This window comes from Sclerotinia sclerotiorum, genomic scaffold, assembly GCF_000146945.2.
Source record: "Sclerotinia sclerotiorum 1980 UF-70 scaffold_20 genomic scaffold, whole genome shotgun sequence".
In the NCBI taxonomy this organism is placed as follows: Eukaryota; Fungi; Ascomycota; class Leotiomycetes; order Helotiales; family Sclerotiniaceae; genus Sclerotinia; species Sclerotinia sclerotiorum.
In genome coordinates, this window is record NW_001820816.1 from 806,463 (window position 1) to 830,608 (window position 24,146).

At 44.2% G+C, this 24,146-nt stretch overlaps 7 protein-coding genes across 7 annotated transcripts; 4 read left to right on the plus strand and 3 right to left on the minus strand.

The window, feature by feature from the left end:
• Positions 1-1,168: 1,168 nt before the first annotated feature.
• SS1G_12021 (hypothetical protein) lies at positions 1,169-7,080 on the plus strand (the record flags this gene model as incomplete). The annotated part of the gene is made up of 3 exons (XM_001586942.1): positions 1,169-1,353; positions 1,407-6,710; positions 6,768-7,080. 3 exons carry the CDS (start codon positions 1,169-1,171, stop codon positions 7,078-7,080), a joined length of 5,802 nt encoding a protein of 1,933 aa, XP_001586992.1.
• Positions 7,081-7,949: 869 nt separating this feature from the next.
• SS1G_12022 (hypothetical protein) lies at positions 7,950-9,747 on the plus strand (the record flags this gene model as incomplete). The annotated part of the gene is made up of 5 exons (XM_001586943.1): positions 7,950-8,180; positions 8,251-8,351; positions 8,408-8,918; positions 8,973-9,371; positions 9,523-9,747. 5 exons carry the CDS (start codon positions 7,950-7,952, stop codon positions 9,745-9,747), a joined length of 1,467 nt encoding a protein of 488 aa, XP_001586993.1.
• Positions 9,748-10,331: 584 nt separating this feature from the next.
• SS1G_12023 (predicted protein) lies at positions 10,332-11,132 on the minus strand (the record flags this gene model as incomplete). Its single annotated transcript, XM_001586944.1, has 3 exons — positions 10,332-10,337; positions 10,407-10,464; positions 10,942-11,132. 3 exons carry the CDS (start codon positions 11,130-11,132, stop codon positions 10,332-10,334), a joined length of 255 nt encoding a protein of 84 aa, XP_001586994.1.
• Positions 11,133-13,633: 2,501 nt separating this feature from the next.
• Positions 13,634-15,106, plus strand: SS1G_12024 (hypothetical protein; the record flags this gene model as incomplete). Its single annotated transcript, XM_001586945.1, has 2 exons — positions 13,634-13,700; positions 13,752-15,106. 2 exons carry the CDS (start codon positions 13,634-13,636, stop codon positions 15,104-15,106), a joined length of 1,422 nt encoding a protein of 473 aa, XP_001586995.1.
• Positions 15,107-16,338: 1,232 nt separating this feature from the next.
• On the minus strand, positions 16,339-16,890 carry SS1G_12025 (40S ribosomal protein S20; the record flags this gene model as incomplete). The annotated part of the gene is made up of 3 exons (XM_001586946.1): positions 16,339-16,423; positions 16,525-16,748; positions 16,849-16,890. The coding sequence occupies 3 exons, from the start codon at positions 16,888-16,890 to the stop codon at positions 16,339-16,341; spliced, it is 351 nt and encodes a 116-aa protein (XP_001586996.1).
• Positions 16,891-17,618: 728 nt separating this feature from the next.
• Positions 17,619-19,685, plus strand: SS1G_12026 (hypothetical protein; the record flags this gene model as incomplete). Its single annotated transcript, XM_001586947.1, has 2 exons — positions 17,619-18,796; positions 18,845-19,685. 2 exons carry the CDS (start codon positions 17,619-17,621, stop codon positions 19,683-19,685), a joined length of 2,019 nt encoding a protein of 672 aa, XP_001586997.1.
• A 789-nt stretch (positions 19,686-20,474) lies between these two features.
• Positions 20,475-20,699, minus strand: SS1G_12027 (hypothetical protein; the record flags this gene model as incomplete). The annotated part of the gene is made up of 1 exon (XM_001586948.1): positions 20,475-20,699. One exon carries the CDS (start codon positions 20,697-20,699, stop codon positions 20,475-20,477), a length of 225 nt encoding a protein of 74 aa, XP_001586998.1.
• Between the last annotated feature and the right edge of the window lie 3,447 nt (positions 20,700-24,146).

Consider the following 24,146-nt stretch of genomic DNA (forward strand, 5'->3'; position numbering starts at 1 on the left):
TACTGTATCGTAAAGTCATCCATTGTCCGTCCCTCTTCCGCGAAGCTAGATTTCGACTTTCGCTGTGTCTGTCTGGGCTTGCTTGTCTGGTAGATCCACTCAATTCATATCTCATCATTGACGAAAACAACCTCTCCTTCCACCCCCCACCCCCCCATCCCGAACAAAAAAACAATAACTACCACCCCGTTTTAGTGCCAAGTTGATTTATAACGAACCTAAATCGAGGTTCCTTAGTCTTAAGTCAACTAACTTACTTACTCTAAATCCCTTCTTCCTCCTTTTTCACAACTTTTTTCACTCTCTTCTCTTCTCCCGCCCCGATCTCTCATTCTTGGGAACGATCACATATAGACAAAAAGATAGCAACATCTTGGAAATAGAATCTCAAGAAAGGAGCTTCGTTTCTCAGAGATTGTTTTTCATCTCTCGTTCTTGTTCATCACATAGATTGTAAACTGGTTTTCATTGCCACTCCAACATTCGTTCTCAGCACTTGTCTTTCCCCTGTTTAAACGCGACAAATAATCAAATTAGTTCGAGTTTCGTAGGAAGGACAACCAGCCAACCAGCCGCCTCTAGCAAAATCAACACTACCAAAGCAGCGGCGAACGAATCACCGACAATTAAAAGGGGAAAAAAAAGAGAATTTCACCACATCTGGGCTTCCTTCTCAAAATCATCAACATATTTACTTTTTTTAATTGAAGAGTCACTCTTTACAGCTCATTCGACTTTTTCGAGAGAAGATAAACTTTATTTTCGAAAAGGCCAAGTTCTTGTAACCTCATTTATCAATTCAATTCAATTCACTCCCACGAAAAGGTTTCCTTCCAGCTTTCCAGCTACGAACGCACCATTCGCCTTTCTTAATTTACACTACGGCCATCAATTGTGACCGCATCTCAAGCATTTTTGTCCAGCACGTTTTTGATTCAAGGACTTGACCGGAATCACTCACTCTTCTCTTCCAATGTGCCTTTAATTTGTGAGTTTTGAATCTATCCTCTTTAATTCACTTGCAACTATCACACGCCAATCACGGCGGTCGGACACAGCGGAGTCGGAGTAGATTCCTTCTCACCTACGCGCCCAGTTCATCTGTGATAAACCATTCAGATCTCAATGTTAACGTTCCATCTACCAGTAAATAATTTAGAACGCAATCATGTCGGGACACCCACCACAACAAGGTGGTCAATACGACGAAGGCTACGGCCATCAAGCGGGCAATACCGATTCTTATTACCAAGATGAGCACGGAGGGCAACAATATTATGACAATAATGGTGGCTACGAACAGGGCCACGGGGGTCATCAGCAAGAAGGTGCTGAAGGATATTATGATGAATCGTAAGTGACTTGAATATTTTCTGGATGGATTGGGAGCTGATTGCAATTTACAGAGGCTATTACAATGCTGATGCCAACAATCCATATCAACAAGAAGGAGGGTACTACGAAGGTGGTGATCAGCATCAAGGCCAATATCAAGATGAATACTACAACGACCAGTACTATGATCAGGGGGGTGCAGCCGGCGGTGAGGCACCCCAAGCTAAACGTCGAGGCGATTCGGAAGAGGATTCCGAAACCTTCAGCGACTTTACCATGAGATCAGACATGGCTCGAGCCACCGATATGGATTACTATGGACGCGGTGACGAGAGATATAACAGCTACAATGAGAGTCAAATGGGTGGTCGTGGTTACAGACCACCATCTTCGCAGGTTTCATATGGTGGTAATAGATCCTCCGGAGCATCGACGCCAAATTACGGCATGGACTACAACAACGTCCTTCCACCTGGACAGCGATCTAAGGAGCCGTATCCTGCCTGGACCTCTGACGCTCAAATTCCTCTGTCCAAAGAAGAAGTTGAGGACATTTTCCTGGATTTGACAGCCAAGTTTGGTTTCCAGCGTGACAGCATGAGAAACGTTTACGATCATTTGATGACTCTGCTCGATTCGAGAGCTTCGCGCATGACCCCGAATCAAGCGCTCCTGTCACTACACGCAGACTATATCGGTGGTGACAATGCCAACTACCGAAAGTGGTATTTTGCTGCTCATCTCGATTTAGATGATGCGGTGGGATTCGCCAGCATGAAACTTGGCAAAGGAGATCGTCGTACTCGCAAAGCCCGCAAAGCAGCCAAGGCAGCGCCACCGGACCCTCAAAACGAGGCGCAAACCCTTGAGCAAATGGAGGGTGATAACAGTCTCGAAGCTGCGGAGTACAGATGGAAGACTCGTATGAACCGAATGTCCCAACACGACCGAGTTCGTCAATTGGCTCTCTACCTTCTCTGTTGGGGTGAGGCCAACCAGGTTCGATTCATGCCCGAAGTTCTATGCTTCATTTTCAAATGTGCAGATGACTACCTCAACTCTCCTGCCTGCCAAAACTTGGTTGAACCAGTGGAAGAATTAACATTCCTCAACAACGTTATAACGCCTCTTTACCAATACTGTCGAGATCAAGGATATGAAATTCAAGACGGCAAGTATGTTCGACGAGAACGGGATCATAATGAAATTATCGGGTACGATGATTGCAACCAGTTGTTTTGGTATCCCGAGGGTATTGAGAAAATCGTCCTAGAAGATAAGTCTCGCTTGGTGGATCTCCCTGTTGCGGAACGTTATCTCAAACTCAAGGATGTCAACTGGAACAAGTCCTTTTTCAAAACGTACCTCGAAAAACGTTCTTGGTTCCACATGTTGGTCAACTTCAATCGCATTTGGGTTATCCACATCAGTGCCTTCTGGTTTTTTACTGCTAAGAATTCGCCAACACTCCTGGAAAAGAATTACCGACAACAGGAGAACAATCAGCCTCCTGCCTCTGCGCAGTGGTCCGCGGTTGCTTTGGGTGGTGCAATTGCAAGTCTTATTATGGTCGTCGCTACAATCTGTGAATGGTCCTATGTTCCTCGTCGATGGGCAGGTGCTCAGCATTTGACCAAGAAACTGTTGTTCCTCATCGCTGTTCTCATTCTCAATGTCGCCCCAAGTGTGTACATTTTCATCATTCCCAACACACAGAAGACGAAGCTTGCTTTGATTTTGGGCATTGTCCAGTTCTTCATCGCCCTGGTCACATACTTCTTCTTCTCGATCATGCCTATGGGAGGATTGTTCGGTAGTTACTTGACCAGGAACTCCAGACAGTACGTTGCTAGTCAGACCTTTACTGCCAGCTATCCTCGTCTGACTGGTAATGATATGTGGATGTCTTACGGTCTCTGGATCACTGTCTTCGGAGCTAAACTTGCCGAGTCCTACGTCTTCTTGACCTTGTCCTTCCGTGATCCTATCAGATACTTGGACAGCATGGAAATCTCTTACTGTGCTGGTGATGCTCTGTTTGGCGATGTTCTCTGTAAATTACAGCCCAAGATTCTCCTCGGTCTCATGTTCGTCACCGATCTTACGTTGTTCTTCTTGGATACTTTCATGTGGTATATTATCATGAACGCCATTTACTCGGTCGCTCGATCCTTCTACCTTGGTGTTTCCATCTGGACACCATGGAGAAATATCTTCTCGCGTTTGCCAAAGCGTATCTATTCCAAGGTTCTCGCCACGACTGATATGGAAATCAAGTACAAGCCAAAGGTCCTCATCTCTCAGATCTGGAACGCTATTGTCATTTCCATGTACAGGGAGCATCTCCTTGCTATCGACCACGTCCAAAAGCTTCTCTACCATCAAGTTCCTTCCGAACAAGAAGGCAAAAGAACTCTCCGAGCGCCAACTTTCTTCGTCTCGCAGGAAGATCACTCTTTCAAGACCGAATTTTTCCCAAACCAGAGTGAGGCCGAGCGTCGTATCTCTTTCTTCGCTCAATCTTTGTCAACTCCTATTCCGGAACCACTTCCAGTCGATAACATGCCAACTTTCACTGTCATGATTCCGCATTACGGAGAGAAGATTTTGTTCTCCCTGCGTGAAATCATTCGTGAAGATGAGCCATACTCCCGCGTTACTATGCTTGAGTACTTGAAGCAATTGCACCCTCACGAGTGGGATTGCTTCGTAAAGGATACTAAAATTCTTGCAGATGAGACCTCACAATTTAATGGCGATTACGAAAAGGATGAGAAGAATACTGCCAAGAGCAAGATTGATGATCTTCCTTTCTATTGCATAGGTTTCAAGTCGGCCGCTCCCGAGTACACTCTCCGCACACGTATTTGGGCTTCTTTGAGAGCACAAACCCTTTACCGCACAATCTCTGGTTTCATGAATTATAGTCGTGCTATCAAACTCCTCTATCGTGTTGAAAATCCCGAAGTCGTTCAAATGTTTGGTGGCAACTCGGACAAGCTTGAACGCGAGCTTGAGCGTATGGCCCGTCGCAAGTTTAAGCTATGTGTTTCTATGCAACGTTATGCCAAATTCAAGAAAGAGGAGATGGAAAACACCGAATTTCTTCTCCGTGCCTACCCTGATCTCCAAATTGCTTACCTGGATGAAGAAGCTCCTCTCGCCGAAGGGGAAGAGCCACGTCTTTACTCCGCTCTCATTGATGGTCACTCCGAACTTATGGAAAATGGAATGCGCAGACCCAAGTTCCGCATTCAACTTTCCGGTAACCCAATTCTTGGTGATGGAAAATCTGACAACCAAAACCATGCCATCATCTTTTACCGCGGCGAGTACATTCAACTTATTGATGCCAATCAAGACAACTATTTAGAAGAATGCTTGAAGATTCGAAGTGTTTTGGCCGAGTTCGAGGAAATGACAACTGAAAACGTCTCTCCTTACACTCCTGGTGTCTCCAACCCCAAGGTCGCCCCGGTTGCCATTCTCGGTGCTCGTGAATATATTTTCTCTGAGAATATTGGTATTTTGGGAGATGTCGCTGCCGGAAAGGAACAAACATTCGGTACGCTCTTCGCACGTACGCTTGCTGCCATTGGTGGTAAGCTTCATTATGGACATCCTGATTTCCTGAACGGTATCTTCATGACTACGAGAGGTGGTGTTTCCAAGGCTCAGAAGGGTCTTCATCTTAACGAGGATATTTATGCTGGTATGACTGCACTTCTTCGTGGAGGTCGCATCAAGCATTGCGAGTACTACCAGTGTGGTAAAGGTCGTGATCTGGGTTTTGGCTCGATTCTTAACTTCACCACAAAGATTGGAACTGGTATGGGTGAGCAAATGCTTTCGCGTGAGTATTATTATCTCGGTACTCAACTTCCTATTGATCGCTTCTTGTCCTTCTACTATGCCCATCCTGGTTTCCATTTGAACAATATGTTCATCATGTTGTCCGTCAACTTGTTCATGCTCTGCTTGATCAACTTAGGAGCCCTCAGAAACCAGGTCATCGAGTGTAAATATAACGTCAACGTCCCTATTACCGATCCACTCTATCCAACTGGTTGTGCAAACATCATTCCCATTATGAATTGGGTTTATCGTTGCATTATCTCCATCTTCATCGTGTTCTTCATCTCTTTCGTACCCTTGACATTACAGGAATTGACAGAGCGTGGTTTCTGGCGTGCGGCTACCCGTCTCGGAAAGCAATTCAGTTCTTTGTCGCCTTTCTTCGAAGTTTTCGTCTGTCAAATTTATGCGAACGCTGTTCAGCAAGATCTTTCGTTCGGTGGTGCCCGATACATCGGAACGGGTCGTGGTTTCGCTACTGCCCGCATTCCCTTCGGTATTCTCTTCTCTCGATTCGCCGGTCCCTCGATCTATCTCGGAGCTAGATTACTTATGATGTTGTTATTCGCAACCATCACTGTCTGGCAAGCTGCGTTGGTATACTTCTGGGTTACTCTCCTTGCTTTGTGCATTTCTCCATTCTTGTATAATCCTCATCAATTTGCCTGGAACGATTTCTTCATTGACTACAGAGACTACCTCAGGTGGTTGTCTCGCGGAAATTCGCGTTCTCACGCATCGAGTTGGATTGCTTACTGCCGTCTCTCTCGTACTAGAATTACAGGTTATAAACGCAAGATTCTTGGAGACCCATCTGCCAAGATGTCTGGCGACACTGCCCGTGCCTCATTCTCCAATCTCTTCTTTGGAGAAATCGTGGGACCGCTCATGGTCGTTGCTCTCACCTTGATTCCATATCTCTACATAAATGCCCAGACTGGTGTCATTCCAAGCATCAACGATAACGTCGAAACTAAAGCGACGAACGCCTTGATTCGTGTTGGTATTGTAGCCTTGGCTCCTATTGCAGTCAACGCAGGTGTCCTGGCTGTCATGTTTAGTATGGCTTGTTGTATGGGACCTCTCCTTGGCATGTGTTGCAAGAAATTCGGATCCGTTCTCGCCGCAATTGCACATGCCCTGGCCGTCGTCTTCTGCCTGGTTTTCTTCGAAGTCATGTTCTTCTTGGAAGGATTTGACTTCGCCAAGACTCTGTTGGGAATGATTGCGTCCGCCGCCATTCAGAGATTTGTCTACAAGCTCATCATCAGTCTAGCACTGACCAGAGAATTGAAGACCGACACATCCAATATAGCTTTCTGGACTGGTAAATGGTATTCCATGGGTTGGCACACGATTTCCCAACCTGGTCGTGAATTTCTTTGTAAGATCACCGAGCTTGGAATGTTTGCTGGGGACTTTGTTCTTGGTCATCTCCTTCTCTTCATCATGCTTCCCGTCATCGCCATACCTCAAATTGACAAGCTTCATTCTGTGATGCTCTTCTGGCTTCGTCCCAGGTATGTTTATTTCAATTTCATCTCTACATAGATTATGTGCTAACTCGCTACTTCCAGTCGACAAATTCGTCCTCCAATCTACTCCTTAAAGCAATCCAAGTTACGAAAGAAACGTGTCTGGCGGTACGCCTGTGTATATTTCGCTCTGTTTGTCGTCTTCCTCGCACTGCTTGTGGGCCCACTTGTTGTTGGCAAGAAGATCTTGACCCCTAGCTTGATAAGTAAGATTCCACAGAAGCTCTTCCAGCCTATCAACCAGAACAACAACGACACAAGAGGTTACAACCAGACCGGTACTGGTTGCGTGACATGCTCCACAGCCTCTGCCACTTCAACCAAAACTGCTGCTGCTAAGATTCGATTGTTCTAAACCTCGGCATTGTATAAATGGCTTTTGGGGCTGTAATATAGAATGGGATGGTATGCAGTACATTAAAAATGATCTTTGGAATGGATGCGTGGCTATCGTCACTACACGGGGTGTTTTTCAAATTTGAGTTTGGGTGTTTGCATGGTAAACGGCTTTAGATATTTGTTTTCTGTTTTCTTCTTCCTCCTTTACTGTTCCATAATGACCCGAATGCAATGCTGGATGCTCAGGTCTCAATCACCTAGCGTCTAAATTACGGCTGTAACATGTCCTACAGCGCAAAGATAATAGAGAGTCTTTACAATGAATATGAGTAAATTTTTTGGTTATTCGATATCTTATGGTTATTGACCACTCTGAACACTGTGACCTGAATTCGACTCGTTGGTGCGATGAAGGATCATCTTGATCTTATCTGAGTGAAATGATTGCCTCCTTTTCCCGTTCTAGACAATATAATATAGTAGCATGAATACTATTAGTTTATTAATTTCCTATGTCTTTTTTAATTCAAATTACAAATTATGAACTATAATATACATTTAATTATTTGTTTACAAAATTAATAATATACATGTATATTTTAAAGATAATTATAATACATAATTTTATTTCTTTATTTAAGACCTATATACTTATAGAGACTGTCTGTGCCCACTTCACTCGTTGGACATTTGATTACGCGAAACCGGCAACAAGTCACCATCACGATAACCAAATCCATCATTAAAACAAACCAGTACCTTTCTACAGCAGTACGAGCGGGAAGCGGGAACTTTTCTACCAATCGCTCTTCTTACCAATACTTGATTCTCTCCTTTTCATCTCACAACATTCCGATTGCTCTCTGTGCTCTCGTGTTTGTCAATATGGACCTTCAGGACATTCAAACGTACATGGTCTCGTCCATGAACGAGATCACATCGACTTTTCAAAAGGTGCCTGGTTCGGCCATGCTCATCCGCTATATTCAATCAAGTTATCAGGATGATCCGGTCAGATCTGTTATTGAATTGATTCTAGTCATTTTCTTCATTCGATATTTGTTAGCCCCGAGTTATGTGACGCACAATAACAATTTTGTCCAATTGACTGAGGAGGTGAGTAATCTTCCATCTTGGGCTTGTTCTGCGAGTCGAGTTCATGAAGACTGATCGAGTGCATTACCAGGAGATTGATGATTTGGTGGATGAATGGCAGCCAGAGCCGCTGGTTTCAAAGATGACTCCTTTTGAAGAGGCGGACAGTGAGAAAACGCCCATTATCGTTGGGTAAGTACGATTTTCTATCCGTCGGCATTTCCATCCAGGTTGTTAACATAGAGAAGACCTACAGGTCCAAAGTCGAAGCTCTTGAATGGTCGAACAGTCACGAATCTCGCATCCTATAACTTCTACAATTTCGTTGGCAATGAGCAAGTCAAAGAAAAGGCTATCCAAACTCTCCGGACTTATGGTGTAGGGCCTTGCGGACCTCCTCAATTCTACGGCACTCAAGATGTACACATGAAAACAGAAGCGGATATTGCGTCATGCTTGGGAACTGAGGGGTGCATTGTGTATGCACATGCATTTTCTACGATTTCTAGTGTGATTCCGGCATTTTGTAAAAGAGGTGATATTATCGTGGCCGACAGAGCGTGTAATTACTCGATCAGGAAGGGTCTGCAGATTTCTAGAAGTACGGTGAAATACTTTGAACATAACAACATGGAAGATTTGGAGAGGGTACTACAGAAAGTCATCAAGGAACAAGCCAAAAGACCATTGACTAGAAGGTTTATTGTCACAGAGGGATTGTCCGAAACAGTTGGTGATTGCGTTGATCTGCCTAAGCTGGTAAGCATTCAAAATGTATCTCCTGGCTAATTGATGTAACTAATAAAGTATTAGATTGAGCTGAAACTCCGCTACAAATTCCGCCTGATGTTGGACGAGACTTGGTCTTTTGGGGTTCTTGGCAGAACTGGTCGCGGTCTTACGGAAGCTCAGAATGTGGATGCGTCACAAATTGATATGTTGATTGGATCATTAGCTGGACCTCTATGTGCCGGAGGTGGATTCTGCGCAGGCTCAAACGATGTGGTAGAGCATCAGCGCATCACAGCTGCTTCCTATACTTTCTCCGCGGCTTTACCGGCTATGCTAGCTACCACTGCAAGCGAAACGCTCAACATGCTACAGACTAACCCTGATGTTTTGGTCCAATGCAGAGAGAATATCAAGGCAATGAGAGCTCAGCTTGATCCGAGAAGTGATTGGGTTCACTGTACCAGCGCCATTGACAACCCGGTTATGCTCCTCGTCCTCAAGCAAGATATCATCAATTCGAGACGTTTAAGTACCGAGGAACAGGAACGCATCATGCAGGAATGTGTTGATGAGGCAAGCAACTTTTTTCACTTCCCCTAACTTTATGGCCTATCAGCTAACGGATCTCCAGACACTAGCAAATGGAGTACTCATAACGCGACTCAAAAGTATGCCAATCTACTCGGGCAGTAATGGCAAAGACGAAGAGTGGAAATTACAACCAGCACTCAAAGTATGCATCACGACAGGACTCACGAAAAAGGAGATTGAAAAGGCTGGTGTTGTTATTAGACATGCTATCACGAAAGTCATGACCAGAAAGTCAAGTAGTAAGTTGGCTTTGCCACTAGCTTAGATTTCACGTTTTCCTCGCCGCGTCAATGGGGGTGGAACGTGTTCCTTGTATTGCATGATAGACGATAGATGATGGATGACGGATGAGCAAGGGAGGGGAGGGTTGTAATGTGTAATTCTCGGGGATGTTTATGGATACGGATGTAGACATGGATATGAATTAGAGATTATGATTGAATATATTGATATACTGATAGAGCAATGCCATGGCAATGTGAATTTTGAAGTGTGATTTTAAAATTTGGGGATTGGCAGTATTCTATATGAAGCTGGACTGGACACGATTTTTATTTCGGCTTGGTGGTTTGGTGATGTAATTAATTGTATTTGTAAGATTACGAGCAGATGTTTGGAAGTACATAAATTTGGGTTAAATGTATGCGTATATATATTTCTAGTCTCGACGTACAAATTGTAAGATATACGGGTATGTGTATGTTGATGGCCGCAGGAGATGATGAACAAGTACAAAGCGTGAGTCATGAAAAGAGGCTAGATGTCTATGTACCCACTTTGGTAGGCCTTAGGTTGTCTCTGTTTGAGTTCACCGTCTCTCTTCGACTTCAAGTTCTAGAAGAACATCTGTCATGACTAAAAGATAAGGCTGTCAGGATCATATGCAGGTACTCAACAGTCCAGCCAATGATATTCAAAGCGTACCTGTAACTTTCCAATGTGATAGGAAAAGTCTGGAATACTTGGCAACTCGTGGGTGCCGCTATAAGGATCAGTAGTACAGGGAGGAATGAACTTAAGCAGTCTAGGAGTCTAGGAGTCTAGGAGTCGGATCTAGAGAGTAGGAGCTGTCACGGCCATGTCCGATAGGATACCGGTACCGTAATGAGTGACATTGATTTTAGCCTTTAGGACTTTAGGACTGGACTATTGATATTGATATTGATATTGATTGTTACATTGCTCTTCTCTCTTTTGCAATTGATCTTCGGAATACAAACACATTGATGATAAGTTAACTGTCTTGGGAATCTTCACATATCCGCCATGCCGCTATGTATTATGTATTGCACGTCTTCTCTAGGATTGCAGTTCATTATTCAAATTCATGGGGTCCAATGTCAAATGTCATCGGGTACGAGGGCCGCGGTGCAATTGAATTTTGCACACAATTGAACATTGGCAAGTCAAATGGCACAACAAATCCTCCGAGTTCCGATTTCATCATCTGGTGTCTCACAACAGGGGGTTCCATTCATTAGATGCTGGCATTAATCTTGATCCAAATCCAATCGGGGAAGCATCAATGACGTGGTAGGGATTTCTGCAGCCCTGTCTGTATCTGAATGAAGTTACGTCGCGGCCAGGATGAGGAAGATTAGTGTACTGAGCAGAGCAATAAGTCTTGAACTCAGCGGTTGCATGAAGCATGAATGAAGTATGAGGATTGGTGCAGGGTTGATCCAATAGGCCGTGGTTCCGGGGGAGATTCAGGGCTTAGGCGAGGTGAGGGAGCAAAGGAGAAATACAGTTACCGTACAAGTGTTAAATCAATAATCAGGGACCACGTAGCTCCTAGGAGATGAATGGTATTGTCTAGGATCAAGTAAGGGTCCCCCCAAATAAGCAGGTGGGTGGGTTCATTGGTTCCATGGCTCCAAGGTTCCACTATTTCCACTTTATTCCGCCTTTTGCCTCTCGAGGTTACGATTCACGAGCGAAAAGTTTTGGTCTGCGCGTCTGCTCAGCCCTGGCTGGTTATCGCTAAGGCTTGGTAGTGGGAAATAAGGAGGCGGAAAGAAGGTGAAGACGATGAAAAAAGACTCTTTTGAAGCCTCTCAAGTCTTGGCGTGGATAAGAAGTACAGCACAGCCAGCTAGAGCAGTGGACGATAATCTACATAGGGTTTGTTTCCCGGGATCGTTCATGATGCTAAGTTTCAAAAGTTCGGGGTATGATGAAACGGGGCGGAGGGGAGTCCATGAGATGATGTGCTCCGCGGAGTATAACAAAATCTCAATCTAGGATTCCAACTTTAGACAGAATATACTCTGTAGGTCAAAGAACCCAGGGGCTATCGAACAGATCAGCGGATTTTCTAGTTAGATTAACGTTTGTGAATTAGAGAGGAGGGAGGAGGTGAGAAAGGGAGAAGCGGAGAAAGAGTTTCAATTCTAGTTGTATTTGGATCTGTACATTGTACAATGCGAGTGAGTACAAGTACAGTCAAATACATACGGTAAGAAAAAACTATCGAGACATGGAAGCTGAGAGTGGATATTAATTACTACGTAGTATCAATATGGAGAAAGAGTTTTGTAAGTTTTACTATGGAGCCCAAGAAAAAAGAATCATCCAAACCAAAAAAAAATTTAAAAAAAAAATAAGAATCCTTGTTTCATTCCAATGATTCTTCTGGCTTTCATTTTCATTACTCATCACTTTACCTGGTCAAAAGTTCTTGCATGTGCTCCGTCCGTCCTGTAATCTTATGTGATCGGTGGTCCATGAAGCTCATGAAGTTGGGACGAACCCATTTTACAACTCTAACCCTATAGATCTCATCTCATACGTTCATTTAACAGTTCTCAAGTAGGTGGGTATGTAGGTATTCATAACTTGACTTTGATTACATTTCACCAGGACGAGATAGATTACGACGATGTATACGGAGTATGATGAGTATGATTTAAACCGGGAGAGGAGAGGTGAATTATTATTCCCTCAATACCTATCTAGACTTTTTGATCTTCCAAGTGGGACTTGCTAGATGATTACAACCTTTGAACTTTCTTTTTCACCCTGCATGCCTCCCTCCAGTGCCTCCACCTTTTGTTTTCCACTTTTCGATTTTATCCAATGATCAATGTCACCTCATCTCATCTCATCTCGTCGCATCACTGATCAATCCTTTCTTCCCACCTCCCATGTCCCATGTCCATCCCCCTTCCCGGGCAAAGTCAAACTCACCACCAAACGGCAGTCTGAATTATCAACTTTGTTCCTGACTTCCGGATCGACCCCTCCCTCCTTCCACTTACTGACCTAGGCCTTACTTTCCTGCTTCACTTTGTTTACTACTCGTACCTGATACCAAAAACTTTAATCATCTTTAATCCACTTTGGAAAAGATTTAATCGAATTTCCTGTTTGTCATTCGTTGTAAATGTAGGTAAACAAAAGCAGCCTCCCTCAAACAACAACATCGTCGGTTCCTTCTTCATTATCCTCTTACATTATAATTCTCCTCGATCAGAATTTTAATTTGGATTTTGGAATCTCAATTCGATCTTCAATCTCTTTCACTATCCTTCAATATACACAACAACATAAGCACTCGAGAATTTGACGATCCAATCGGTCAAAACTCATCACGTTCCTTTGAATCCTATATCTCTTGGCCCTAGACGTCCTCCGAGAAGAAACTCGATATATAGAATCGCAAAATTGCAGCGCATCTTTTGCTTCCATTTGCCCAACACAACGGCCATTTACAATCCAATCTCTATCCTTGATAACGACTGACCTCGAATTCATCACCACTCATTCCTCTTACGACCAAGAAGAGATATCATTCCTGTTGTCATCGATATACAACTGGAACTCATCCTTCTTGACACCTTCATTCTCAAATCAAATCTACACTCCGACGACTTCGACATCTAGGTTGGTGCATTTGAATTCTAATCCTGCCAAAGATCCTCAGATTATACTCAAGGCTTTCGAAGTCTTGAAGATCAACATGGGGATCTCCGTCTCGAGGAGCCTGCTGGACTGTCTAGCTCCTCCAAACATCTTTACTTCTCAGTTACTTTTCTTTTTCGTCTCTTGTTTACCTGTTTACCCCATACTAACCGCTGGTCGGCAACAGATAGAAGAATCTATTTGAACTTTTAAACCGACACGTATTTTCTCTCGATATTATTTTCAATATGAAGACTACAACTTTATCCCTCGCGGGGTTGTCCCTTCTCCAATTGACTTTGGCTCAACCTTTTAGTATGTGCTCGCTGCCGCTACCCTTTTTAGTATACCATTAACATATTGTAGATCGTCACAATGCTCACCGAGCCATCCACAATAAGAGAGATCTGGTTACAGTCGTGGATACCGTTGTTGTTGCGGCTACAGAGGTTCAGGAAGTCATCATCTATGTTGACTCTGAGGGTAACCCTCTTTCAACCACCACCAAATACCTTGACAATGAACCTACAACCACCTACGAATCCAGTTCAGTTGTCCCTACCTCGAGTTCCTCCGCCACAACCACTACGCCTATCGTTGATGTTGCCGTTCAACCATCCACCCAGATTGATGTTGCTGCCGCAAGCACAACACCCGAAGCCCCAAGTGTACAGGTCTCGGTCGCAGTCTCCCTCTCCGTTGCTGTACCTGTCCCTTCCACCGGTCCTGCTTCCCCGGTTGTCGTAACCTCTACTAGTGTTGTTTCCCCTGTTGCCGCAACTTCTACTAGTGTTGCTGCCCCAGTTGTCAGCTCTTCTAGCAGTGCCGTAGTTGCCCCAGTTGCCTCGAGCTCCTCTACCACTTCTTCCGCTGCAGTTGCATCCACCTCAGCTGTTGTCGCATCATCTGGAGGATTCGGATTTGCCTACTCACCTTATATGGCCAACAGTGCCTGCAAGACTCAAGACCAAGTGAACCAGGACTTTGCCGCTATTCCATCTTCATATTCTACCGTCCGTATTTACGGAACTGATTGCAATCAAGTCACCACTACCTTGGTCGCCGCCAAGAAGTTTGGATTTAAAATCTTTGCTGGTGTGTACGATTTCACCGAGGTCGCAACTGAAACCCAAGCAATCGTCGATGCTGTTGGTGGTGACTGGAGCGTCATTACCACTATTTCTATTGGAAATGAGTGGGTCAACAACGGTGTCACTGATGCAGCTGGTGTTGCCAGCGCCGTCGCTACCGCCAGAGGTATTCTTTCAGCCGCTGGCTATACCGGAAAGATTGTAGCCGTGGATACCTTGGCTGCCACTAAGCTTTACCCAAGCCTGTGCGACAACGTTGATTATTGCGCCGTCAACTGCCATCCTTTCTTCGACACCAACACCGCAGCCGAGGCTGCTGCTACCTTCCTTAGCACCCAAATCTCCGAGTTACGAGCCCTTTTGAGCAACCCTGACATGGAGATTGTCATCTCTGAGACCGGATGGCCATCCGCTGGAACATCTCACGATCAGGCGGTCGCTTCTCCCGAGGCCCAGACCACTGCCATTGCTGCTATCAAGGGTCTCTTCGCTTCCAACTCATCCAATGTTTACCTTTTCAGCACATTCAATGATTACTGGAAGGTTAACACCCCCGCTCTTTACATGGCCGAACAAGCATGGGGTTACCTTGGAAATGCTCCTTCGGATGTATCAGCTGGCTTGATCTAAATTCTTATGGAGGCCCTGATTGACGATCTGATCTAGGCTTTGAAGTATTCATGGTATTCTACGGAGTTCAAACTAATGTGTTGTACATATATATGGTGGGAAGATACTAAACTTTGCTGTTATTCTTGTGCCTGATGGGGTGGAATGAGAGGGTTGACACGTGGAAATCTGAGATGAAACATGAGTGTATTTGATACTGCTGAAAGCCGGTTGTTGGGTATGAGGCTTCAAGTATATATTTCGCGCTGGTTGTGATGAAAGAGATTAGATGGGCTTACGGATGAAAAGACGGTGGAGTTGTGAGTTTGATTGATAGGAAAAAGATACTTTTCGATTGTACATATTGTAGTTCTATTTGACCGGGAGATGAAGAAAACGGGATAGAAGAATGATGATACCTATTTGAATTATTACCCATGTTGAGGACTTAGTGAGAACGTTGTGATGCTGTGATTTGGCGGGGAAGAATACAGAGCAAGCAGAGGTGCGTGATTTAGACTCTATTACTTATGTTGAGTTAACTCATATCAATACTGAGTTGGATATTATTTCTTGCTGGTTGAACTTGAACCAAATGTATCTTCATATTGAAATACTCAACATCTAAAATCTGATGTCCAGTTGGGAAGCGAGTAACTAAGTTACCTCGAAAGTTGGTACTGAATGTTGTAAGATTAGACGCGAGATTAGGAGATCTTTGAATGAACGGGTGTGTGTATACTAGGTAGGTAAATACTCTAGATAAATCGATGGTAATGAAATGGTCGGCTTTCTTATAAGGGATATTATCTAGTCCTTGTGTGATAGGTAGATGGATACAGAGGCGTTAGGAGTATTTGACTAATCCTTAGTTTTCTTAATTTATGGTGATTTTGCGAGATGTTAATTGTGTGTCCTTTGGCACGGAAGGTTTTGTAGTTTAATTTGCAAGGAGAGCTGGCCGCGAAGGTCTAGTGAATATATGTTGGTGGTTCTCTAGCTGATTGAAAATGAACAGTTTCTTTGCGGGCTGCCACTAGTTCGTGGATACATACATATCCGGACGCCGAATATATGAGATCTTTGCTAAATGAGATACTCAATCGCAAAATATATTACGGTCACAAATTATCACAAGGGTCATGGAAGAAATGAATAAGTAAGAGGAACAGCGTTCAATTGTCTACCCTCACAACGTGGCCGACCTATTTGTTCACCATCATTTCCTCCCTTTCCCATCACATTCAAGTAATTTATGCAGCGATGGTAACCTCAACCTCAACACCAGCTTCGATGTTGATGATGATTTGCTTGACAACCTCAGTAGGAGCGTTAAGACTATTATTCCATTAGTATACTGTTCTCTTCTTGGACTCTGTCTGGTTCTCTTCTAATTCTTCTGCAGAAGTTCGAATTGTGACCGGGGCGCGGAAACGTACTCGATCAAACGCTTGTGGATTCTCATCTCGAAGCAATCCCAGGTCTTAGAACCTTCACCACAAGGGGTTTTACGGGTGGTAACCTTCAAGGTTTGGGTTGGGAGACGGACTGGTCCCTTGATGCGGAGTTCCTTTCCCTTGGCACGCTCGATGAGTTCACGGCAGACCTTCTCCAGGGAGTCAACCTTCTTGGAGGTGAGGGTGATTCTGATCTTGTGGGTTTTCTAGGGAAAGGAGAGTAGGTTAGTTTCATGAATACATTTGTATTTTGCGATCGCACTTGAGAGGAAGTGGAATGCAGATGGAAAAGACATAAAGACATACTGGGCCTTCACCGGCGAAATCCTTATCCTTGTTGTAAGACATGATTGCTGATAGATGGATGAATAGATAGAATGGGATTCTATTGATTGATGTATTTCCTTCAAGACTCGAACGATGGTTCCAGTTGCGGCAAAGTGATGAAGGTGGTCGTAAAAGAGAAAAAGAATTCTGAAATTCGTCCGTCGCGTCTATTAGACAAAATTGAAGATTTGCGGACTTGTGGGTGAAAGTCTTGGCATGCATGGGTTAAACGAACTGATTTAATTGGTTGAGAGCTCTTGATCAGAGATTACATAATGGTTTCCCGCTTTAAGCATTGATGCCTTGAACTTTTATGGTTCATTCTTCAGGCATCCATGCACTTCTCCCGTCATCATTGATTTGATAGGTGGATCAAGGAATAGTGCAGCAATAGCTGTAGCGGACATAGATACATAGGTGTTGAGTCAAACGGCGAGAGCAATGTACATATTTTGATATTTTGAATGTTCTGATCTTTTAAATTATTCTAGATTCTTCTATTGCTTACCTCTTTCCTCTTGCCACAGATTTATTAAAAACGACAAAACGACAAAACGATAAAAGCCCTGGAAAATATGCATGCTTAATTACTAACTTTCCATCAATTGACCACCAGGGACCAAAGGCGGAAAACACAGCAAGCACCCCCCACAGGACTTCAGGACTTCTTATTCCAACATATTGTCTGCCTTTCTCAAGAATTTCATCATCTTCTCTCATCTTACCCACGCTGCACTGTAATTTCCGAGATGGCTTCAAAATCAATAATTCTCCCACCCTTAGTTCCATATCCCAAGCTATCATGGAGGTCGAATATGCTACCTGAGGAGTGGGAGGCTTGCTTGGATGCCTGGCTATCTCTAATCGAGGCACACCTCTCCATGTCAACTCCAGATTTTATGCGGATATCAGCAAAAGATGAATCTCTACCAGACTTCCTGCTTTCTTACTTTGCCGAAGTAGCTCTATCACATGATGAGAACTTGTCAACAAATCCCTCAAAGTTCAAGCAGCTACGCAAGCAAGCATACCTTCTATTCTATAAGTTGATCACCGTGGATAAATCACCGGAATCTTTATTGCGCTGGGAGATTCTTGCAGATGTATGTAAAGTGTATGGAAAGGAAAGGGGCGGCAAAGTCACTACATTAGCATGGAGCAAGCACTCTACGGCAATCGAGGCTTCGTTGAGCAGTGTCAAGAGCTTGTTGACAGAAGAACTGGATGCTGGCCTTAAGGGAGACCTCAAAGGCTCCGAGATACTACTGAGACGACTAAATCATTTGCTATTCGCCTCTCCTGAAGCAGCCTCATTCTTCATGGCTGGGGATGATTTCGTGGATGCTCTTATAAGTTGTTACAAGCTCATGAATCCACCATTGCGCAAAGCCATTCTCTCCACTATGTATCTTTGTATTATTGGACTTACAGAAGGTCCCAAACCACGATTTTCGTCTCTTATCGACCAACTTTATTCACTGAATGCTGCAGCTGAAGCACATAAGAAAGGACCAATCAATGTGGACGACTCGCTAGTTGCTGAATTGGTCACAGTGACACCCGTGCTAAAGCAAATTCAAGAAAGAATTGATGCTAGTGGCTCAGAATCGAGCAGAGCGAAATCTATAATCACAACTTTACAAGGCTTCTGTAAACCTGGAGGCGGTGGAAGGCCACGCCACATTACCAAGAAGAAGCCCAATAAGGGTAAGGGCTTGGCCGACGCTGGTGGTCAAGGGAATAGCCATATGCATGTTCATCAAATGAGCCTAATATCACAAATTCAGGATTTGTTTCCAGACCTTGGGTCGGGTTTTATTGTCAAATTACTTGGAGAATATCATGATAACACGGAAGAAGTTATATCTCATCTTCTGGATGGATCTTTACCGCCAAGTCTAAATAATGCTGATCGACATGAAATTCTGTACGTATTCTCATGCTCCTGAAGCCACCGCTCTAACCATTTCTATAGAAAAATTCCCAACGGACCATCTTCAGGCCACGCTGACCTAGCACCTCATTCAACCCCTCCGCAATTTCCTACCCGCCGCAACGTCTTTGATGATGACGAGCTTGACCAGCTCACAGTTGATGCCTCTCGCCTACATTTCGGTCGTCGGAACCTTGACCAAACAGCCGATGATGTACTTCAAGATCGCTCTACTGCCCCCAACAAGGCCGCCATTTTATCTGCACTTGCTGCTTTCGACTCAGATGATGATGAAAGAGACGACACATACGATGTCGCCGATGTAGGGGGAACTGTTGATTCCACCAACCCTGAAGAGCCCAACCCAGAGAACAATCTGCAACAAAGTGCACATGATGAAGCCCTCTTCCGTGCCTACAAGTCATCACCAAGCATCTTTGCTAGAGATGCAACCACCCGTAGAAGCAAGGAAAGGGCAGCCATAAGGCAAGAAACAGGCATGACTGACGAAGCACTTGAGGGATGGGCGGTCATGCTTTCTCGCGACCCTAGACAAATGCGAAGACTTGAAACTAGATTCGCTACTTTCAAGGGCGAACAAGCAGAATTGGAAAGTACGGCGTGGAGAGCTGTCGAGGGAGAGGAAGACGGAAATGGAAATGGAAATAGGGGTAGAGGTGGAAGAATTAGGGGGCAGGTACGAGGTGGGAGAGGTGGTGGTGGCGGAGGGGGAAGAGGCGGTGGAAATGTATCGGGTACGAGTGGCAACAAAGACACTGACGTGGCCAGGCAGAGGAAGGAGGCGAATAAGGGATCGAGGGCCAATCACAATCGGAGGGAGGGAAGAGCGAGGAAGATGGCTAGGGGAGGATTTCCAGGGTAGTGGAAATGGGAGTGGGGCCGAAAGGCATTGAAAAGTGACTTCATAGAAGATGCAGCGTAAATATGTTTAATACCATTAATTTACTAGCGATCATCTCACGCACATGCCATCATACTAGAAGGTGCGGCCACTCACTTTGAACGAGTCTCGTGATCAGGCCAGGGAAAGTCGAAATTTTTCATGGAGGAATTAATGTCTGAGCGCAGTGAAGGGATATAAAAGATTGTACGGAGAGCAGCATTACGACTTCAGAGGTTGTGTGAGAATCCATGAACGGGAACAATGAGTGGTTGGCTACGCTAGTATGAGGATAAGATATATTGGAGCGGATTGCGATTCGGCGAGCGAAAAGTGGTGCCAATTAAAGGGCAAAATCCCGCTCGTCGATGCTCTTGCGCTCATACCAGTAGTTCAACTTGACCCATGCGAGGGAATTTCACAGTGAAAGCCTTCAGATGGCTCTATTGTTTTTCAAGTGCAAATCCCACAATATGACAGAGAACATGCACATATATCTGTAAATAGGACAGACGCCATTCAACGAAAGAGCGAACCCAATGATATTTCATATGGCATGTGCCATGATATTAACGCGTCATATCCATACTATTTCTACATCCCCAAATTACGCTCCATTGAAATCATAAACACCATTTCAACCAAATTAGGAATCGCATGGCTTTCCCACTAAAACTCCATGAATATCTCCATCGATACAAACCAAGCCAAGTTACGATTACAATATCATAATATCACAAATGGGAAGTTCATAGTGTATAAAGAAGTGCCCTAATCGACTTCCCAGCTCTCGCCTGATGTCTTACTGTCCTCGGGTCCTGAGGAGCTCACCCTCCTCCTCGAAGGCGTGGGTGTAAGCCTAAATCCAAAGTCATCCTCAGTCCAGGTCTCACCATGATATTCGTCCTCGGTGAAATCCCAATGCACAGCCTCCCCTTCGCCTAGTAGCACGCCTCTCCATTCCCCTGCTGCAATCTTGGATGCAATATTCATCATAATGTGTAGTAGATGGCTTGGAGGACTTAGAAGAATCTCGCATGTCTTTTGAATGATTGCCGTCGGGAGATGCCGAGCTGTTTGTAGTCGTCTTGACCCCGGTGGTGGAGAGAACAGATTCACTGCTGAGGGAAGAGGTGATAGTGTCCTTATGCTTGAATCGCTATTTGTAATACCACAATTTCTCGGTCTTGGGGGTGAAGGGGTAATGATCTCAGAGGCCTCATCTTCAGACTTTCCACAATCACTGATTAAAGTCGGGGTTCTTGGAGCTGGTGACAAACTTTGAGGCGGTGTATTGGTGAGTGAAGGTGTTTGCCATACTTCGTGTACCTCAGGGGTTACATTGAGCTGTGAAATTGTACGCGTAGAGTGTACCTTCTTTGGAAGTATAATATTATCGTGCGGGTAAGGAAATGTGCTAGGTGATGGAGGACTCGAGAGAGGTGGTGATGGTGGTACATCGAGCGGAGAGTGCCATGATTGCGTAGAGTGAAATGACTCGACGCTTGATGAAAGCTCCGGTTCAGGATCACCAACAACAATTTTCCTGACTGGCGACCTAGTTCGACGCTTTGAAGGTGGACTCGTGATTAGAGAGAGCACAGGAGGTGCCGTTATTGATCGACTACAGTGTTGTAATGCTTGTAAACGAGATCTAGATTCAAGAGGTGATTGCGGATTCGATGACGGGACGGGGTTCTTTGGTGTGACATTGGTGTCATCGGTCGCATCACTGTGATCACCGTCGTCACCGTCGTCAAACTCTAAATGGGGCTGGGCAGGAATCACAGATTCTGATGAACAGCAACCATGTTCTGCCTGATGGGATTCGGCAGAGTGATTTTGGGGTGGAAAAATTGGAAATGGTACACTTAGATTCGTTGATCTGGCTGAAGACGCTTCTGGCGTTTCTTCTTGGGGTTGCAGGTCCGATGTGCATGTCTTTGTGGGGCAAGACGCGGATTGATGCAATGCAGGAGTTTGAAGTGGGGAAGAAGAGCGGGTTCTTGTGCATGAGAGCTTTGGCGAGCTCCGGGTCAACGAGGTTGACTTTGAAGCAATAGGATAAAGATCACCCCTAGGTAAAGGAATCCTGGATGATGACCTCTGTACTGGCCTCCACGGTTTTTGCATGGCAGGTATCTGCAGAACAATCGGAAGATCAATTGAAAAAGTTCTTTGAAATGGACAAGGAGTCTTTTCGTATAACAACACTTGCGCCAATGTCCTCTTGAACTCTTCTACCTGTTTAATTTCTTCGGGTGTTGTGTTTCTTATCTCGATCCGCCAATACTCCTGCAACTTCCGTACTTGTAACATAAACTTGCTCGATCCATCATCTGAGATAAACCAACATTGACTTCGAGGTAATATTGGCTTTAAAGCCTTTTGACAGTTTAAAAATGCCACCGATTCGGGAGCTCTATAGATTCGCAAAGTTCCTGCAACCAAAATATCAGCATGAGTATTCTTTCCTAGGCAAATAACAGATTGCTATGAAGCGCGTACCGACGGCGATTGTCCTTTCCACTGGGGATGACGACCTCAACGAATAACCCATCTCCGCATCCTCCTCCGCAGACCCATTACTCGAGCTCGGCCGCGATGAGCTATACGATGGTGTTGAAAATGATATAATGCGAGCTCCATCGACACTGTAAAGTATCTCAATTTGGGGATCGGGAGTTGATGTTAGTCGACCCGAGGCAGACACGGCGCGTGCAGATGAGGGAGTAGAAGCCATGGCAATGTTGAGCCAGTTTTTTGCTTTTTATGCTTTTTGTTTAATGACCATGATGGTGTTGTAAGTTGCGCGATAGGCGTTGAGCTTCTTGAATGCTGTAAATGAACGCGAATCTGAGGTTGACGATGATATATGCAAGCTGTGCAGTTATGTAGATCCTGCGGAGTTTCAAGACAGTACAGGCGATTCCATGCACTGTAAGAGACAGCTTCCTGTCGATTCGATTTTCCACTTTGAGAGTGGCACAAGCAAAGATGCGTTTGTGTCAGTGAACAACTCCAATTCCAGCTGGGACAATAGACGATTGATTCTGTTAATTGATCAGGTTCGAAAGGACTGGCTGATGGTAGCCAGAAAGCAAGGAGGATTATGCTTCGGACAATATATAATACTGTCTCTACGTACTAAAACGAGACGGCGCGTCTACGAGACCCTGACCAACAACATTCCCACTCCTAAAGAAAATGACATTCAATATACGATACTCGAATTATTCAATGAAATTTCCAATCAAAGCACAAGTCATATCACATTGTTCTAATTTACTAGAGGTTTTAATTCGAATATTGAATCCTTGGGTGTTAAGGAGATCAGACAGACAGTGAGTGCATTGGCCGCTGTAAGATCTTTAACTTTGGTATTATTATCCTTGCAGAGTATTATTATTCTTATAATATACAGAGGAGCTAGGGACTATACTGCAGTTATATATTTAGGTACTCCGCGGTACTGCCAGTGACTTATCTATATATCTTCACTCAATGTTCCAGATCAATTTCAACAATTATACAGAACATGAGATGGTTCGAGAACGGAGAATGGAAGAATGGAAAACAAATAACTTCCTGTGACCAAAAGGGTGTTTATAGACCAGCAATTGTTTTTAACTTAGAATCTACAGGTGAAGAGCACCTGTAGATGGGGATAGCTACTCTATATATACACAAATGAATGGCCTAGCCGCAATGGCTAGGCAAAAAGAAGTCATATTTATCCCTCCAATGATCTTACTTTACCGATAATCATTGATACCTAGTACTTGTCCGGATCTGATCCTCAGGTCACCTAAATCGTATACTAATCCCGAGTAATCGTATCATGTGTGGACATGGTTAATGTACCTGAGGTTTCTTATATAATAAGGGTGGGAGGAAAGCAGGGGTTTCCGTCACACTTCCGTGAAAAGAGGGAATCAACAATCAATCATACAGAAGTAGTAGATATGATCTAACTATGGCAATTACGTATATACTCTGTAGATCTATATATGAATTACAAATAGTATTCAAGAAACCAAAAATATATATATAAAAAAACAAAAACAACCAAGATCCCCTAGCATTATATTCTCTGTTTTTTACTCGAGATTTTGAGACCAGTGTTCAACAATGATGAAGAAATTTGGTCAAAATATTAAAGATTCTCGAATAGCCTCCTCATATTATCGATGGGAAGGCTTGTTTATGTATTTTTATTCATAGAGTGGAGTGAAGTGGCCGAGGACGCCCATAAAGGGAGTGCTTCTCGTATCTTCATTTCACGTTCCCAATGCAATTTCACCAATTATAAAGAATACACCCGTTCTTGAATAGCTTCATTAATAATAGAAGTGAGAGTATGTAGGCATGAAGATAAAGCCCATTGTATAAATACCTACCTAGTACATAGCTATTCTTGAATGATCTTCATTACGATTTAAA